The sequence below is a fragment of the Lipotes vexillifer genome, unplaced genomic scaffold (genome assembly GCF_000442215.2).
Source record: "Lipotes vexillifer unplaced genomic scaffold, Lipotes_vexillifer_v1.1 scaffold1378, whole genome shotgun sequence".
In the NCBI taxonomy this organism is placed as follows: domain Eukaryota; kingdom Metazoa; phylum Chordata; class Mammalia; order Artiodactyla; family Lipotidae; genus Lipotes; species Lipotes vexillifer.
In genome coordinates this window covers 315,335-334,854 of record NW_006775104.1, presented here as the reverse complement: position 1 = coordinate 334,854, position 19,520 = coordinate 315,335, and the positions used below count along the sequence as shown (strand labels likewise).

Genomic DNA, 19,520 nt, shown 5'->3' with positions numbered 1-19,520 from the left:
CTGTCACTTTAATATATGTTCATGGTCATTTGTAAGATATTTCTTTTCCTCATTTTGGTTGCGAAGACCCTTCCAAACACATTCCTGTATAAAGTATTTTGCACTATTTAAAGCAACCCATATGGATGAGGTCAGGCTGTGCAATATAATGGAGAGTCACAATGTTCATCATTGTACCTGTAATGTAACTAATAATTTTAAATGTACTATTTTAAATATGTAAAATAAATTTTCACCGCGAGCATGTTTTAATGAGGTTAAAGACTAGTTGACCCTTTTTCCTCAGTGCACTATTCTGGGACTTCTAAATGTACAAACGATTCTTTTTCTTTTTTCTTTAAGAGTTGGTTGAATGCATTGGCAGTTCTTTGCTACACAAGAAGTGCCTTTGTGGCCAGAGGTTCAACCCTAGCCTTTCCTTCTAAGCAGCCCATGTCTGTTCTCTCTAACCTCTGAGGTGAGGGATGATGCAGATCGGATGCTGTCCAACTGGGCGACCTTGAGGTGCTGACGTAAACCAGTGGCTAGTGTAGAAGGCAGTGGACTGGCTTGCGGCCTCCACTGCTCTCCACGCTGTGTGGTCACCGGCGGCCGGGTGGAGGAGCTCCCGTGAGATATCTAAGCAGCAGTACCAACAGAGCTGCGCCTCCTTGGAGCTTTCTCTAGCTCAGCGACAGAGACTGCTGACCCCACCCTGGCCTCTCTAGGTAACCGCAGGCCCAGCTGGAAATCAGCAGTGGCCCCTAAATGGCAACAGGCCTGATGCATTTTATCCTAAAGACACTTGGTTTCAGTATCTTTTATGAAGCCTTGGATAGAAAGGCCCTCAAAGCATTGAGGTTCTTATTAATCAATGGCTTACAGAGCTAGCTAACTCGTAATGAGTTGTGATCTGATTATCCAGGCACTCAGCACTTCTCCCTTGCATCTTTTGGTCACTTTTTCATACCTTCCATGGGAGGACTGGTAGGAAGGGTGTCAGGCTGGGCAAAAGAGAGCAGGTTCAAATACCAATTGGTCATTCGGTTCCTTGTCAGTGTGGCTTTTGCACAAGGGTTGGTGGGAGTGGAGCAGAGCAATGGACTAAAAGTGGTTGTCGCTATTTATCAGTGAAGGACACTCACCGTACCCTCCCCAGGGCTGCTATGACCACAAGGGTCAGAGTTGGTTGTGATGCCTATGGGATAAATGTCACTGAAACCCTGTTTCCACATCAGTCCCCAGGCTTGTGGCCAAGAGATGGAAGCTCCCCAAACCATGATGACGCGTTCTTCTGGAAAGAAGAATACGAAACTGAGCATGTCCTGCCGCTTGTACTACTCTGAGTCTCCTTCTCAGTGTTACTTGTAGCATCTCTAGTTTCTCACCAATCATACTGAATGACCCAGAGGGTTGTGATAAACATAGGAATGCAGCCCCATGCTCACGCACACACGCACTGTGCCGGCTGCCCTAGGAGTCTTTTCAGCAGGGACCTCCCTGACTCAAGATGTTCTCAGAATGAGCCAGGGATATGGCTTTGGGGGTAAAGATAAGGGATGAAAGTCTGCAGTTAAGAGTGATATTATCTGAGGTTCATTTCGGTGACCGTTCTCACTCAGAAACAACATTTGGAATGAGAGCTGGTATGCAAGGAATCCCAGGGAGCCTGCCTCTTTAGGAGGCACGAGAGAAGGTCTGGCCAAGAGATTCTTCTCTGCCATTTGAAGGAGCCGCTTTCCCAAAAAAATTTGAGGACATGACTATTAGCGCTCTTTCCTACTCAGAAAGTTGATTGCTAAACCTCCATGCTCGTGATAAATATCTTGAGAACACCTTCCCCAGGTCATCCTAAAATCTGTGACATTTATGGAGTTTTGTGGAGGAGATGCTACGCATTTTGGAGCATCTCCCTTCCTCCTAAATCTCATAGGCCTCTCTCTCTCTCCCCTCTCTCCCTTAATGATGCTCTTTTCATTGAGCTCTGTCCGCATAGGCCTAAATTTGATAAGGAGACACTGAAGGGAAGCCAGCCTCACTTACTCACATCCAAACTCTGTGACCACACCTGAAACTGACGCTGCCTGCCCAGGGTCCCTGATGCTGTTTGAGACTTGGCTTTTGGTGTCTTTGAGTCCTAACACATGTGGAACTCAAGAGCTCTGCTCTGAGCCTCTCTTTCAGGTCTGTGAAGAAATAGCTCCCAACCCTCTTGTGAGAAGGAAGAAGTGAAGATAGTGTGAAGGGACATTGCCACCCTCACCTCCCTGAGAGCACACGTTGGGTCTCCCAACGGGAAAACTCTAGGACCTCTTAGTGGTTGTCAGACAGAGCCTTGTATTCACAAACACTGAGTGATGTGTAGAACATAGACCAAGAAACCCTTCATCCTAAGTCATCCAGATAAATGAGTGGTGCCCACGAGTTTTATAAAGTCAAATGCCCTAGAACCTCCTATCTGTACTACGGTGTTTGGGAGTGGCCACAGCCTAAATACAAATAGTGAGATGAAAACCTCAGAAGCGTCCTTTTGGGTCTTTATATCTGATCCTGGGAAAGTACCAATAGCTTATACACTATAGAATGTACTTCCCTTATCTTTCCTATTTTATTGCCCCCTCCCCACAGCCTTCTCCCATCCATCATACCCTTCAGGAAGGGAATTCCTGAGTCCTGTAAGGCCTCATCAGTATATGAAAACTTCCCTCGGTAGAGTTTAATCACTTGGTAGCCAGACTTGCCTCAAATGCTACAACCAACCTTGTACATCTATTGGGAGGGGTCACAGTTCATCCTCACTCATTTCCTGTTGGAGGTGAGATCTGCTGCCAGCCACCACAGGAGCTGGTGTGCAGGTTTGGGGCCTCTGAAGCAGGGGCTTGACTGGAGCGCCTCACCTACTGACTCACCCAAGGGTGGCAAGCCCACCCACCGCCTCACTCTGCCCTGACCTGCCATTTTGATTGGTGCATTTTTTGGTACAACAGGAAGTCATGTTCATGGCATACTCTACGCATGAGAAAGCGGGCGGAAGTGGAGAACACGGGTAAAAATGAAGCCACAGGGCCTCGTAAACCCAAGGACATTCTGGGCAACAAAGTCTCTGTTAAAGTGAGTAAGGTGTTCCGGAGCTGTGTCCGACCTCTCATCTACTCCCACCCTGCAGCGTTCTCACACGAGGCAGCGTGGGCGGATGGGGGCCAGAGGGAAAGTAGTTTAGTAGGATTTTGCATGCGAGATCAATTTATTTTTTATTTTTTATTTCTCCTGGCAACTTCGATTCAAATAAGTAAGTATCTCTTTTTTTTTTCTTTTGTACCTTCCTCCTTATACTGTGCAGATGTTTTGTAGCAAGATTATCTGCAGTATTATTTATTCTCTTAGAAATGCCAGATGCTTGACTCATATTAAAGTACTCAAAGCCACCCATTCAGTATCCTAGGTTTGAAAATACATGCAGGGTAAAGAGATTAGACATGCTTTCCAAACCTCCAACCCTTTGAAGTCTGAGGTTTGGAACTTAAGGGCTACTGTGTCCTTGGTGAAGTTTCATTTCTTTTCCCCAGAATTCAGATGCCATCACCTTCAGGCCTATGCATGGGCAGAGAGGGGAGGCACATTGATGAAGCCCAAGTTATTGCTTTGTAACAATCCAATTGTTATAGTGAACTCACTGATTCTAAACTTTGACAGACCCTCGTCCCCCGTCTTGAAACGATGTGATCTGTTTTCTTTACATTGGGCGCTCAGAAAAGACATGGCTCTGGACAATGGAAATTAAACCGCTGATTGTTTAATATTGTTATACTGTGTGATTGTCTACCTGAGGCTTCCTGAGCAAAATTAAGAACAATCAAAACCCATTCTAATGTCCTTCTTGGGGAAAAGAAATTGTACTCTCTCCCTCACCCTCATCTGGGAAGTCCAGCCTCACAGAAGACAACAATTTAAATTCGACAGCACTCATGCTCCATTTGGTTGCTTCCATCGCTATTTCCCGTGAGATGAGCAGCTTACATGATCCCAACCTCCTCTCCCTGAAAAGGGCATGCTGCCGCCCTAGGTGATCCGCACCCCACCTTAGCAGCACCTGGTTTTTCTCTGCCCGATTTCCCATGGTCCATGCTTCTTTCAAGCTCTCCCCACCCTCTAGCCAAAGCTGCCTGTGTTCTAACTGTGTTCTCTTTCTTCCCCCTTTCTCATGCTGCCCATCAAGGAGACGAACAGCTCCGAGGAGTCAGAGTGTGATGACCTTGATCCTAATACTAGCATGGAGGTAGAAGCGGCTATTGTTGTCCTCTTTCCTACAATGATGGTCTTTTTTGATGTGTTCTGTCACAGTGGCCTTTTTGCTAAAAGTGACCAGCCAGTCAAGGGTACATGGGCATCTCTCGGTGTCCCATCCAACTTACAGAAAACAAAACAAAACTTAGTTCAGTTTGATTCTGATAGGTAACTTTTCCTAGGTGCATTTTTTTAAAACTTCTGGTTCTCTTGAATGCTTGCTTAGTGTTTTCTTCTTTGGCAGATTTGGCTTTGTGTAGAAAATAGCCAACTTCGGAACTGGAAACTTAGATAACATTGTTTTCATGGAAAATAGCATTATAAAGAGTGGTTGGTTCCCAGCTAAAGATAAGAACTCATAGTCTCTCCTTCCTCCCTTTCCCCTCTTTTTTTCTTTCCCCTGTATGTTCTTTTTCTTCTGGGACTTACTCCTCCCTGAAGGCTCCGGTAAAATCATGGAGTAGGTATGGTTTGAGGGGATGACCTGGCCCCTAGTCGCTGCGTATAGCTGGCCAATGGGCAAATGAGGAGTGACCGCAGCAACTCCAGAACCCCCCCCTTCCCCAGCCCCCAGGGCTCCCGGGCAGTGGCTGTTCCTGCCACGGAGGAAAAGAGCCCTGGGGATCACCTCCCTCCTGTAGGCCTGGCAGAGGCCTCTCTAGAGACAAGAAGGCTGAAACCTTGCCCGGGGGCCTTTTCTCATACTCCAGGGTTACAAAGATGTGAAAGTGAAACCAGTACCTCCACCAACAAAAACATCCAGTCAACTTCCAGGTCCTCCTAGGCCAGGAACTCTTTGGGGTGATAGAAATAGGACTCTCACATGGCTTGCCACTGAGTGACAAGCATCATAAATTTACAACACCTAGAGAATTGGAGCAAACTTGGCTTTCCCTGCCAATTTTGCCCTTCAGAGTAAACTGAAATGCTTTTCTCCAAATCTGTACCCACATCCCCGATAATGGATAAAAGTTTAGAGATTTCTTCTGTGCACAAAATACAGAATATTTTCTTAAAACCTTTTCCTTTTTATAGCCCTACGCTTTTCACTTAACTAGATGGACCTTTATTATTCTTATTCTAATTTGACCTAATCCCAAAGAAAGCCACCACCATATTATGACAACCACCACAAAACCCAGGGAAGACCATGTGGCTCCAGGAGGCGGAAGGCCCCAGCTGAGTTGAATCAGGCCAGAGACCAGTGGTTGAAAGTGGGAGCTCTGCCAGGATAAAATAGTCCCCTATGGCTGTGGGTGTTGCCATGGAGCGAAATCTGGCAGGTGTGGGCCAGTGCAGGGCTCCCCTGTGGGAGGAGGTGGATATGGCACTCATAGCCTAAATATATCTTAGAGAATGGGGAAGGCGGGGGAAACTTCCGGCTCTGCTTTCCTTGCATTTCGTAGGATAGGCACCAGCTCCTGGGAAGCCCACATCTGTCGGCCTGTAGATGCCTCATGGCACCTGTATCTCCAGACCTCAGTATTGCTGGCATGTAGTGAAAATGTCATCTGCAAATACATGGAGGGAGAGGGAAAGCCAGGTATCTGTGTTCCACAAGGCAATTTGGGACGTTTTTCAGCTCTGGTGGACTAGGGGGAGAAGAATGACTCTCCCACTCTGCTCTTTAAAGGAAGAATTGGGCACAGGGAGATGTGGGACCAGATGAGCAACATACACTGAGAAGGTTAACTGATGTACTCCGATGCTCCATTCAACATTTAGCTAAGCAAAAGCTTGCATGCACACATGTCTTAGCCCTGCTTTGTGAATTGCACATGTTTCTAGGGTTCTTATTCAGCCAGGGCTTGCAGCCCTTTGCATGAGCTGTGTGAGATGGGTCCCAGGGAGGTGCTGTTGGTGCATAAGGAAAGGTGTTAGGATGTCAGTGCTGAACAGAAGAAAGCCGAAAACTGTGTCGATGCGTGTCTGAAAAGTTTTCAAGTATAATAAGTTGAGGCAGAACTGGAACTCTTGAGGGGGCATGTGGTTGGAAGCTGCAAATATTCTGGTTAACCCAAGGTTCCTGTAGTAGGTGTGCCTGCAGCCCTTGTGTATTCCATATGGATCCTTGTAGGGATCGGCAAGCTCTTCTGAACTGTGTTGCCATGTTGAAATGAACTCTGAGCACATAAGCAGGTGCTGAGGGGAAGCAGGCATCTTGGCACTGCTAGTATTTTCAGACACAGATAACAAATAAGATATAGAAAGTCAGCCTATTCAACATGAACTGAGAATTTTCTCAAGGGGTAGGTAGGTAGCTCTTTATTGCAATGTCCATTGTAGAAGGAAATGGCCGGGGGTGCCTACTGAAAAGAGCTAAACCTTAAAGACCCGGTTTGAGAAATAGGTGGGCTGGCCACCTCATAAAGGACTCTTGCTGCTAAACTGATAGCTTTGGGCATCATTACCAGGCCTAGCTTGGCCCCCAACCTGACTCTTGTCTTTTGAACCTGATGACTGCAATAGGTGTTGTCTCATTGGGAGCATGTCCCTGTGCCCTGCTGAGCTGAACTGCAACTCCTGTGGCCTGTGCTAAGATCCCCTGGGCCTGGTCCCCCAGCTGACACCCCTGCCACATACCCTGTGCGCTGCTCAATGTTAGATCTCCGAATGCTAAGTCCTGCCCTGCTGACTGCCCACCCTTGACCTGACGCCAGCACGTTGATTCCAGGCCTAACCACGTGTAGGCTCTTATCTCCTGCCTCTGCATGAATATCACTTCCAAAGCATTCTGATTCTTAATTGGTGGGTTGAAGGGTTCCTTTAAGGAGCAGTTTCCTGGGGTCTTTGCTTACACACCAGTTGCTTGCTCCCCCCAGGGCCGGCATATGTCCCAGCATACTGTTTTAGGGAGATATATAGGCACATCCTTGAAAGCTAATTAAGAGGAAAATAAAGCACCTTGAATCCTAGGAATCTGATTTACGAAGCTTTCCGAGAATACCCAGTTATATAAAGGGAGGCAGTTCTGCTCTAATGTGTACATCCTTTTTCTTCCCCTGTAGAGACATGCTCCTGAATGTTCTCAAGTACAGACCCACCTCCCACTCCCAGCACCACCAGCTACTGCAGGACTGGCCCTGGGTCTATGCGATCCCCTCGTGGCCACAACCCCCTTCCCTCCTGCTGATCCGTGGGCACACCTCAGAGGGGACCGTTCTAAAAATGACACGGATCTGTGCACAGTTCAGCCTTCTTGTTTACCCTGCACTGATTACACTTTGGGGGTGGCAGTGGAGGGGGATATTCTATATGAGAGAAATGTCTGCATGGAAGAAGAGTCAAATCAGGCTGGAAATCAAACACTAGGCTTTCTTGGGAACGAGTGAATATTAATTCCCTTTTTCCAGTAGAGCTTAGACTGCTGATTGCCTTTTATTGACAAGGTAGGCAGGCGTGATGGTGGGCTGGACGCCATATGCCCACCTGCCAGCTTCTCATCCTGCCCTGCCCAGGCTGGAGCCAGGGCTGGAGGCTCAAGGCTCAGCAGCCCCCCTCTTAGCTGACACCCATCTCCGAGAAGCATGGATTTCTTCTGAGCTGTACTGGATTTCTCCCAGGACCCAGGCTAGGAAGGTTTCCACATCCGTGCCATGTCTGAAATGTGGTCTGAAGACTGTCGATACTTGGGTTTTGGCATCTACCCTCTAACCCCGGCACTGCCACTTGCCCGCAACAGACACTGGAGTAGGAAGGCCTGACCCAACCTCCCAGTCCTGGGCCTCTGTCTTCAGCCCAGCTTTTATGTCAAGTCCAGTTAATTAAATGCATCTTAATTGTTTTGTTAATGCCCAATACCACTTTTAGCAGAGATGGTCAATCCATCAGAGTAAGAGGTTGTCATGATTCCAAAAAGACTGCATCTCTGCCCCAGCCATTTGACGCAGGGCCAGCCTCCCCCACGGCACAGGCTGTGTGCGGTCATGATGCCAGCCCCCAGGTATTTAGCTCCGGGTGGAGGTCAGGGTGCTTGCTGTGTAAGAACCGGCTTGGGATCCTGTGGGAGAGAAGGCACTTGGAAAGGTGAAGCTAATTTGGAAGGAAATTTCCACTTAGGGTAAGACTCATAGACTCTCAGAGTTGATGGAAACTCGGAAAACTTTAGTTAACCCTATCCCCTTCATTTATTTACTCTTTATGGTGGTAAAATATACACGACATGAAATTCACCATTTTTACCTTTTTTAAGTGGCATTAAATGCTTTCACAGTGTTGTGCAGCCGTCACCATTATTCATTCCAGAGCTGTTTCATCATCCCAAACTGAAACTGTAGCCGATAAACAATAACTCCCCTTTACTCTCCATCCCTCCAGCCCCTTCCAAGACTTTGAGAAGAGGAAACTGAGGCAGAGGAAGTTGTAACTTCCTGTTCAAAAGTGAGCGGGTGCCCTGAAGGCAGTTTCTGGTTTGCCCTGGCCCTTGTTCCCCCACCCAACGCCATGCTGCTCCTCTCTTGGAGCCCCTCCCACCTCCAAGTCCAGGTAGGTTTTAATCTAAAACACAGATTCTGGCAGACAAGAGGACTGTGCCTTCCAGGGCCAGTTTTCCTCTGTGAATTTGTTATTTAGCTTTCCAGCTCAACAAAGAGGAATATCTTTTCTGCCCATCCCAGCCCTCCAAGGCTGAAGTAGGACTTAGATAAAAATCACACAAAGGCAGTATCACGTGGGAAGAACACCGGGAACAGGGGCCAGAAAACCTGGACTGCAGTCTGGGCCCTGTCAGCTATGAGACCTCGGGCCAGTCAGCCTTCCTGAGCCTCGGGGTTCTCTGTGGGAGGTCGCACAGCTCCGAGGGCACGGGTGTTTATGTAAGGGACATGAGCCCTTTGAGCCTTGTGCAGGTCTAAGGTGTGATATCCAAAGACTTTGCTCTCCTGAACGTCTGACTCTGACAACAGTGAGACCCCAACAGGAGAGAAAGTAGAAGATGCTGTGCTTTTGCCCCTGAAACTTGCTTTGCAGGGGCTGTGGCGGGAATGGCCTGGGTACGTTTCCTCCCGAGACCCAGCTGGAGTGTCCACTTCCGGCTCTGGGAGGGGCTTCAGTGGCCAGAGCTGAACTTTTCTTTCCCGCCCCAAATCCACAATTCCCCAGGCCCAGCTTCCACGTCTTCAAAGAGCTAGGCTGCTGCTCCCACCTCGGCTGCCTTGGCGCCTTGTCCCAGATTCGGAGCTTCAAAATAACTAACCTGGCCAGACAGATCGAAGGAAACTTTTACACCCCTAGTCGGGTGCCTGACCTCCTGGCATCACCAGTGTTTCTACCGGTGCCTGTTTCTGCGTTTTATAAAACGAATTTTTTAATGAAAAGAACTCTTTGGAGAAGAAGTGAAGCATCACACGCCTCTCGTTTTATTTTTACAAAATATTTTCTTTGTAATAGACCTGATAGGTTGGGCCTGGAGACTGACTCTGCTTTGCCTAGCTCTGTTCTAACTCCACCTGCAGATTGATTTATATTCTGCCACTGGGAGAAGGGCACTAAGCAGACTGGAGCTGGCGTTTCTCCCTCCCGGGAGGTTAATTACAAGATCTACAGCATTAGTCACGTCTATCATGCTTTCAGTTCCTTCCAGCCGTCTGGTGAAGGTTCGGTTTTCTTACCCTCCTAGAAGAAACAGGTTCAGAAAGGTCATGGTCATACAACCAGGAAAAAGGGCAGGTCTTGACTGTGGTGCTTTGAGATGCCAAACGTGGCAGGTGATGGGAAGTCTGCTCCCCAAGGGAGGCTCAGGTACTTTCCTTAAGGAGGGTCAGGTTCAGGCCCTCCTCTGTGGCATATTTGCTTGTTAGAGGAGAATTTCTTCCTCAACAACTTTTTTAATCCCTTGACAGTTGGGCTAATTATTTGGCCTCACCACACCCCTCTCCCAGTGACTCAGGAGTCCAGACATAAAAGCCAAGAAAGAGGTCCAGTTTCAAGGGCCGGAAACGTCTGAATTGGTTTCTCAGACCAGCACAGTCACTCAGCACACCCTCACCCTCGTCTGCAGGCCTAGCCCGTTTCATCTAGGTCATACACCAATGAGATTACAAGGTGCCACTGACTCAGGAGAAGTCGCTCTCAGAGCCAGCTTTCAGCGGGGCAGAGGTCACCACCTCCTTTGCCCACACCCCGTACTATCGAGGTCCACCTACTGCCTCACTCAACGTGTTTTCCTAATCAACTCAATATAACATCAGTTGACACAAGGCATCGCAGTGAGTAGTATGGAGGGCCAAAGAATTACGTAAGATCTGGTCCTTCCCACTGCTTACTGCCGTCACATGAGGGAGGCAGCTCTGATTAAACGCCTGCATTATACAGCAGACTTCGAAACTTGCTCTAATGGAGGCATGGAGCCATTCATGTACCCGTTCAGTGAATATTTAGACACCCACTCAGGCCCTGGGCTAATAACAGTGGCTACTGTTTATCAGCCTTTCCTATATATCTGGCTCCGTGCTGAGTCCTTTCCTCCCAACAGCGCCCTGACGTAGGTACTATTATCATTATTTTTGTTTTACAGGTGAGAGAGCACAGAGAGGTTAGTAACTTCCCCAAGGTTATGTATTCACCACCTGTCTCCCAGGATGCCTGTGAGTGTGGTCACTGGCTTCCCACGATGGCAGGGTATGGGTTGGAGGGGCTGATAGGATGGAAACGGTCTTGGAAAAAGGTGAAGGGTCAGAAAAGGGCTTGAGCAAAGGCCCAGAGGTATGAGAGTGCCTGGCACATTCTGAGAAGAGACTACGGTCTGGGTAGCCGGGGTTTAGGTATGTGGGAAGAGTGGTGGGAGATAAAGCCTGGCAGGTGAGTTGAAACCAGACTCTGAAGGCCTCAGGGGACTTGCTAGGAAGCCTGGACTTAGTCCAGTGGCCAGCGAGGAGCAGTGGAAGGCTGTCAGGCAGAGTCAAGGTGATTCATTCTGGACTTCAGGAAAATCACTGGCCCCTGACTGAGAACAGTGGGGACAGGCAGGCCTGTTGGAGGGCTGTTGCCATCGATCTAATGAAAGGTGGTAAATACCTGATCCTGACGGGCGGGACAGGGAGAGGAATGAGCGCCTGTGAAAGGCAAAGGAGGAGCAGTGGGGGAAGCAGAAATGACAGCGGCTGAGTGCAGCTGGGGATGTCAGGGAAGGAGCATCGGGCGTGGGGATTCCCACAAATCAAGCTTCCACTCTCCCGTGGCCTCGGAACACACTGTAACCTGTTGTGGGTCCACAGACTCTGGGAGGGTGTTGCAATAAAAGAAGCTTAGGGGATAGGGGTATGATCAAGGTCAAATCACTGAGGGAGGAGACCTCAGAACATGCATCTATAAAGACTTTGAATATTCAAAGTCGAGATCTTGGCTTCCAAGTCGCAAACGTGACTTATAGAAGGGAAGTGATAACACTGCCGCTTCACCATCCCACCCTGCAACCCCAGTCCCGTCCTGACAGACTTCTCTGTGGCTGACAGCCCCGGGAGACCAATGCATGCACAGCAGTAAACCCCCTTTCCGGTCCTTTCCCCTCTACTGTTTTGTGGGACAGGCGATAGATTTCTTTTTTCATTATTCTATTAAAGTCATATTTTTATCCTTTTTATTTTTGAGAACACAATAAATGTTCTTCAAGCAAAACACCGAGGAGAAATAGGAGAGGGGTTTGGACTAGAAGTCCCTGTGAAACAATGTGCTCCACACATGGACATTCATAGCTCTACGCAGCAATTCGAGCTTATACGTTCTTCCCAGGAGCACGTGGAACTTTTTATGAAATCTGACCACGTACTACTCATGAAGCAAATCCCATCAAAAATCAAGGAATCAGTACTGTATAGACCAAATTCTCCAACCACAATGCAATTAAGTTAGAAATCAGCAAGAAGATAGTTTTTTAAAACCTCATTTTTAAATTTTAAAACAATGCTATTACAATTGGGTCAAAGAAAAAAATGGTTGAAGAAAAATACTGAGAGCTAAATGGTAATGAAAATACTTGGGAGGTACAGAACTAACTCAAAGAACTCTATTGCTGCTCAGGGTTGTGTTGAGTTTATGTATTTTTTTTACTGCAATTTATTTTATGTCCTCTTAAGAGACGAGCAGAGGTAGGAATATTTTCTAAAATTTTAGAGAAATGTATTCTAAAAAATTAGAAAATCGTGTCTGGTTTGGCCAGATTGGAAACAAGAAGGGTTAAACCTCCAAACCGGAAATCATACCTCGATCTTTAGCAGGTGTTTTTCTGGTATCTGTTCATTTTATTGCCAAATCTCATCATCTAAAATCCCTCTCCTTCCTCCTCTGAACACAGATTCATATGAAACAAGCATAAAGAGAATAGAAAGAAGAGGCAGAAGACAGAAATGTTTTATTCAAGGTAGCTCTGAGCTGAGTTCAGGACATTTGGTTTGAGTTTCGTTTGACCATTTTTATTCCCTCAGCGCTCTCGATATGTAGTTTTTTTTGTTGTTGTTGTTTGTTTTTCTGTGCGGTACGCGGGCCTCTCACTGTTGTGGCCTCTCCCGCTGCGGAGCACAGGCTCCGGACGCCCAGGCTCAGCGGCCGTGGCCCACGGGCCCAGCCGCTCCGCGGCACGTGGGATCTTCCCGGACCGGGGCACGAACCCGGGTCCCCTGCATCGGCAGGCGGACTCTCAACCACTGCGCCACCAGGGAAGCCCTCGATATGTAGTTTTGAACTGCGTTTTGTGACAGGTGATGAGGGATTTAGAAAAAAAAACAGGTATTTTTCTTCTGGAGTCAGTTGACACCTGCTTTTCTAGGCAGATGGGATTTCACCCTCGCTCTCGGGTCTTGAAGTCAGAATCTTGGACACTGACTGGCAAGAAAAGTAGACTCCAGATTTCCTCAGAGCTCAGCGTGTTATTCGTTGCTGGTTGATTTCGCCTGTGATTCTTTCCCGTTACCTCACTGCCCTGCCGTTTTGAAGAAAAAATCAAAAACACGGATGGAATTCTCTCCGGAAGGAAGAAATTGGGTTGCTGACGGACCGCGTCGTGGTGGTTCTACTACCGCCTGCCGCCCTCTGCTGTTCAAATGAAACCAGGCTTCCCAGCAGTTCTTTCCCACCGCGGCCAGTACCAGCCTCCTCCTCCTCCTGCACTTGGCTCTCCCAGAGAGGCAGCGTGCATTTTATGTAAATGTCTGCTTCCCTCCACGGCCACTTCCATTTCAGATTCCAGATCTCTCCTCCTGCCCAGCCACCACTCTACGTGGCCCCCGGTTGCTAAGGAAGGCAAATGTTAGGATTTAGGAAATAGGTGCACCTTATGATTAACCCTTCGGGTCCCAGACTGATGCCTCAGGTCCCTGCCCACACCACCGGTGATCATAAGACAAGGTGGTCAGGAGACCTAAATTCTAGTCTACTCATTGAGTGGCCGCAGTTAACTTGATTTAACAAATTTTACTTGATCTTTTGCTATGCGCAAGGTGCTATGTTAAGCAACATAACAAACAGTATGTAAAACTACATGAACAGGTTACTATCTTCGAAGGGTTCTCAAGTCTGGTGGGGCAATTAACATGCAGGGGAGATGTGTGGATAGATGGCAGCACGTGATCAGAGCCATAGGGAGCAGCCTCTGGAAGGGCAGAGAGGAGAGGAACATCACTGTTGGCTAAATCTCAGACCCTGACTGACCAATGAGGTTCCAGAACAAGTCAAGTTCCAGATTAATGGAAATCGGAAAACACTCCAAGTTCACAGCAAGGCATTTTCTCAACTCTCCCCCCCCAAATTAGGACCCCACCGTTTCACATTTTCATTGCTTTAGCAAGTATCAGCGGAGCACTTATGTGCTAGGTATTACACTAGGCTCTGAGGCAATGACGATGAAATGAAACGTGGCCCTTGCCTGCATGGGCCTTGTAGTCCATAGGGAGCCGCAGGCAAATACAAGATACAGTGTGAGAAGGTTGGCATGACTCTTCTCCAGTCCATACTCTGATTTGCTTCAAAACAGAAAGAGAAAAAACGAGGGAGGAATCTCCTATGGGCATAATCCAGAATCACAGTTAGAAAAACATTGGTATGGACTTTTTCCAGGCTCTTGGTCCTTGCTGGAGGAGGACTGGGTAGAGGTGAGATGTAGAGCAAGGATGGGGATTAAAGGTCAGCAGGCAGGCCTTTGACATCGATGACAAAGTCTCACGATGCTTTTCCCCAGACCTTGCCTCTGCACTGAGCACTGAGGTGGGAAGAGCTCTGGGGGCCAGTCCCCCATCACTGTCTCCGTAAGGCTGCACTTAACTTCCCTGTCTCCTCTGGAAACGGGAGTAAGTAACAGCTGCTCGGCAGCTCTTCCCAGCGCTTTGGAGGGGCAGGTGAAGGAGTTTGTGAGTAGTTTATGCCAGCCCTGCAAGGTTAAACAAATCAGTGATGGTATCACCATTGTCAGCAACACCTAGGCCAGCCAAGAGGCAGCGGCATGAAGACGGGCGCCTCCCACAAGCCGCCTCCAGAGAGAAGCTGCAGTTAAGCCGTGTCAGCAGCCTTTCTCTCCAAAGTCCACACTAAGGTCTACACGGAAGCTAGGAAGATTGTCTTTTTAAACGGTGCCTGTGTTTAACAATATACTTAACACGGTTGGGGTTGTGACCAGAAAGAGGAATAAGGTAAGAAATTCTCTAAGCAGCCATTTGGGACGTTTATACAAGTACTGCCACAGTGCAGGCTTATGAAACCCCACTTAAATTTTTATAACGTAGGAAACTGCCATTTGTCTCTTCCATTTGTCATCTTTCTCCTCTCTGTGTCTCCTGGCATGGACTCGATGTCCTGCTCCCTTGTGGATTCCCATCAAGATGGGAAATACAGGCCATCGAACAAAGCTGGCAGCATTCCCAAATCTTTTTTACCCTGGAGTCCTTATGCTTGAGTCGGGGTAGGACGAGAGAGAGGGCAGTGTTCCGTGTTTGCTGGAGGCTGGCTATTGCCATCAGCCAGGCTCCCCCCTGGACACTGTGAGCCATTTAATTCCATCTTTCCCACTAGACCATTGGCCCAGTGAGGGCAGGCCACCACCACCTAACCAAGGGTCAGCTCAGTAAATCTTCATGAAATAGATAGAGCTCTTCAGTCAAACAACTTTCCAGGTGGGCACTGTTGTCCCCAATTTACAGATAAAACCAAGGCCTCAGGTGCTTGGGAATGTTGTTCAAGGCAAGGGACAGGATACTATGTACTCTGCTGCCAGAGTTTACAGTCCCTCCTGCAACCCACACTCTTTAAGACCCTCCTCTCTCAGAGGCCATGGATTTTATTATTTTTTTTTAAATCATTTTCCAAAACGTTTGCATTCCATTGTGTTTGAAAAGAGACTCTATTCAAATAGTATTATACCCAGGAGTAATTATGTTATAGATCTTTTGGCCCTACTTCCAGACTCTGTGTATGAATCAGTCCTAAATTCGTTGGAGAACCGAAATGTGGACATAGGTCAAATACTCATTCAACCAACATGTATTAACTGCCCATGACGTGGCAGACCGGGGGCTAGAGGCCTGAGGTACAAAGATGAATAACAAATGGCTCCTGTCTTTGTAGAACTTATGGTCTAATAGCTCTAAGTGAACCATTTTTTCCTTAAAAAAAAAAAAATTACAAAAATGAAACATACTGACTGCAGAATATTTGGAAAGCCCAGGTAAGAAGAAAAAGAAAAAAGCAATCACCAATGTGCAGATGTTTTATAAATCCTGAGGTCAGGGCCTATGGCTTAGCATCTCTGTATCCACAAAATCTTACACCAGCCTCAAGAAGCAACGTTTTTTGAATGGGTGGACGGCCACCCTTCGTCTCATCACCCCAAGAAAACCACTATTAACGTTTAGGAAATATTCCTAGTTTCCTTTTCTTTGACTGTGAAATGACTGGTTCGATGTCATTCTCCCACCTCACCAAAGTCAGGTGGACCAATTTATGGCCTCCTTAGCACCCCCTACAAGTGCTGCTGGACTGCCCACCATGTGTACTGGTGGTTTAGTTAATTTTTCAACTAGAGCAACTCTTTACACTTCTCTGCCTACCATGGCCCAGGGCCTCTTCACATAGAGGCGGTTTCTAAGGTGTGGGAAAAGCAGTCGCTTTTACCAAATGCCCCATGCATCCTCCACCCCCACCCCCAGAAAAGACGCAGGGGCAGGAAGTTGGTTTATCTGAGATCAGTTCCCTTGGATGGAGGGGAACTTTCAGCAGCTTTCCTCAACAGGCTGCATGTTGATTCACCTGAGGCAGCTTTTAAAACTGCTGATCCCAGCCCCACTTCACACCAATTAAAACAGAATTTCTAGGCATGAGGCCCAGGCACTGAGGGTTTTATGTGTTTTTAAAGCCACCTGGGTCAAGGATTGAAAACCGTTGATTTAAAAGCAGGCAGGGCAGTGGTGTGAGTGGTCTTTGGAGACTAGTATAGGGCACCGTGATGGTCAGAGACTTGAGACACTCAGCCCCAGGACTTGGCGTTGCAAGAGTTTTCTGCAGCCTGCTTCGTGAAAAACCTGGGGGGCAGACGCAGGCAATCGGTTTGCAGAGGGGAACTCAGAGGAGGAAATATCTTTTTCCAAAGGGCTCGTATGGATGCCTGTGTCAGGTAAAACCACACAGAAGCCAGGCTCACCTATGACTTGGGTAAATTGGGCACACAAGTGTGACTGCCCCAACAGACGATTTGCAAGACACATGAGCCTCCTCGCTTCATTATGAAGGAAAGAAGAATTTTGCAAGATAAACTGTTGGAGATAAGCCCCTGCAACAATAGGCCTCTTAGCAGAAGGGAGATGATTAGACTTAGATAATTTATTTAAATAGTCACTGAATACTTGTTATTTGTCAAGCATTGTGTGACATACAATATTTCATTTAATCTTCATGATAACACTTTGTACTAGGTATTATTTATCACCATGTTACAGTGAAGGAAAGTGATGATAGTCAGTTTTTAAAAACGAAGATAAAATCACACTAAGCAAAAGAGGTAAGCCCCAGCCTCTCCTACTGGGAAGCCCAGATTTTGTTCACCCCACCCAGCTTTATGACCCAGACTGTAGGATTAGAGGTAATACAAAAGATCGGAGAAAAACCAAGGCAGCATCTTCTCAAGAAGGGGTAGTGGCCAGTCAGCTGGAAGGTTTTCCCTTCTGTAAGATCCATGGTGTCACAAAGCAGACATTGTAGTGTGCAGAGGGCTCTAGCACGGCCTCTGCCAACCAGCCACGTGACCAGATAGGTCCCTAGGGCAGCCCAAGTCTCTGTTTCCTCAACCATGCAGCCAAAAGGACTGTGCAGTGCTTTGCAAGTTGCCCTGTGGAGGCCTGGGCTACAGGAGCAGTTCAGTGGGGCAGGATGGACAGCTGGGACTTCCCTCTTCCCCCTTCAACCAGACAAGCTCTGCATTTAGCTGCTGGAAGGAAACCACTGGGCTGGTTAATGTCCATGACTCCTCCAGTTTAATAGATGTCAGTCGCTCTGTTTTTGAAAATTCCCGATGCTGGGAAGAGTCAGTGCCATCACGATGCTTGAGTGCATATTGAGGTGGGGGAGAATGGGTTTTTATGCACAGGGCAGGGAGGAAAAGCAGGTGAGGTGACGGAGGATAACAAGGCCAGCTGTGGCCAGCCCAGCTCTGCAGTCACAGTAAACCTGCCTGGGGCCCGGGCTGCCCAGAGGGAATGTGAACAGTCAGAGCAGATGGGAAAGTAAACCAGGTGCCCTTGTTGTTACTGCAATAGTGATGCAGTCACAAGCCACAGGAGCTGGGCTCCACGCTTCTCGCCCCAAACTGTACTTTCTTTTTACTCACTAGGATAGAAGTCTCCCATTCTCTTTTAGTAGTTTAGGATTTAAGCAATTTTCTGTTTCTTTGTGTTTTTCAGATCTTAAATCCAAATTTCATCCAAGAAGGTGAGTTAAAAAGTGACAGAATTGAGTACGTGGTGATTGGCTAAATAAATTATGGCAAATCCAGCACGGAGGTAGCGCCTTTAAACAATGGTGATATAGTTCTCTACTTGCGGACAAGGAAAATGTTTAGGATACGCTGTTAGGGTGAAAAAGACCACACCTTGTAATGTGTATAATGGGATCCACTTTTTGTAAGAAAATATGTGTTTATATAAAGTCTAAAAGGATATGTACCAGACTGTTCACGGTAACCCCTGTGTTATGTCACCATGGAGCTTTTTCTTCTCTTTTTTAATCTATATTTCCTAATTTAATCTAAAATAAACATTTATTACTTTAAAAATACTTTTTCACGGGACACAGGTGACTCTACAGAGTTAAGCTGAAGGTTATTTGAATCGTTACACAATGTGGGTGGGGAATGAGAGGGTTGTGCTATAAAATAGCTGTTTTATTCTGTCTGTTCTGAATGATGCAAATTTATGTCGATGTTGATTTGACCACAGTGGCGCCAGAATTCCTTGTGCCCTTAGTGGATGTGACCTGCTTGCTTGGGGACACAGTGACACTGCAGTGCAAAGTCTGCGGGCGGCCAAAGCCCACCATCACCTGGAAGGGTCCAGACCAGAACATCCTTGACACCGACAACAGCTCAGCTACGTACACGGTCTCCTCCTGGTAAGCTAATGTCCCCACATCAGCAACCCCAGCACCTCAGTGCAGTACCCGGAGGCTAAGTCTTGCATGTAGCTCCTGTTCTGGTTACTTGGTCTCTCAAGAGAAGAGGTGCCCTGGAGCCTATTCTAGCACAGAAACTTTGTGCCTCTCAGAATCCTGTGAAACAGTGGTATACTCAATTCCTTCATCAACTAAAGAACAATTTTCTTAGAAGAAACAAAAATGACTTACTCCAAAGTGTGCAATAGAAAACAGAAAATCCAGCCACAAGCATGCTTCTCACAAAGACTATTTAACAAATTTGGTTGACTGCCTCCCAATTATTCTGTTAATATTTACTGCGGCTAATTAAGAACTTTCTTGCCCAGTACTGCTTACAGAGGAAAGCCGTAGCAAGCCCTAGATGCTTAAGAACCATTTATGGAAGAAACAGCTAGGATCAAGACACTTCGTCCTTTAACTTAATGTTTTTGCATGTGAAATGGTGTTCCCAGCAGAGACTCCCCGGCCAGGTCCTGAAATATCAGTGGACCCAGGGAGCTTAGCTTGAGAGTCAGTGCATGGTGAGGCTCATGAAAATCACCGGGTTTTGTCGCGACCAGTGGGGAGGGAGTAGGGCTGACTGTGACCTCTGCATTTAACCCTTTCAGAGCGGCTCTTCCCCTTGATGTCCTGGA

The 19,520-nt window shown here is 47.3% G+C and overlaps 1 protein-coding gene across 2 annotated transcripts in view; it reads left to right on the top strand.

Moving 5' to 3' along the window:
* KALRN (kalirin RhoGEF kinase) overlaps nt 1–19,520 on the top strand; it is a 588,759-nt gene that overhangs the window by 552,470 nt on the left and 16,769 nt on the right. For both annotated transcript variants that reach the window (XM_007449683.1, XM_007449685.1), the window contains 4 exons: nt 2,967–3,090; nt 4,196–4,255; nt 18,138–18,165; nt 18,672–18,843. In XM_007449683.1, coding sequence (XP_007449745.1) covers nt 2,967–3,090; nt 4,196–4,255; nt 18,138–18,165; nt 18,672–18,843 — 384 coding nt within the window. The remainder of the gene's footprint in view (nt 1–2,966; nt 3,091–4,195; nt 4,256–18,137; nt 18,166–18,671; nt 18,844–19,520) is intronic.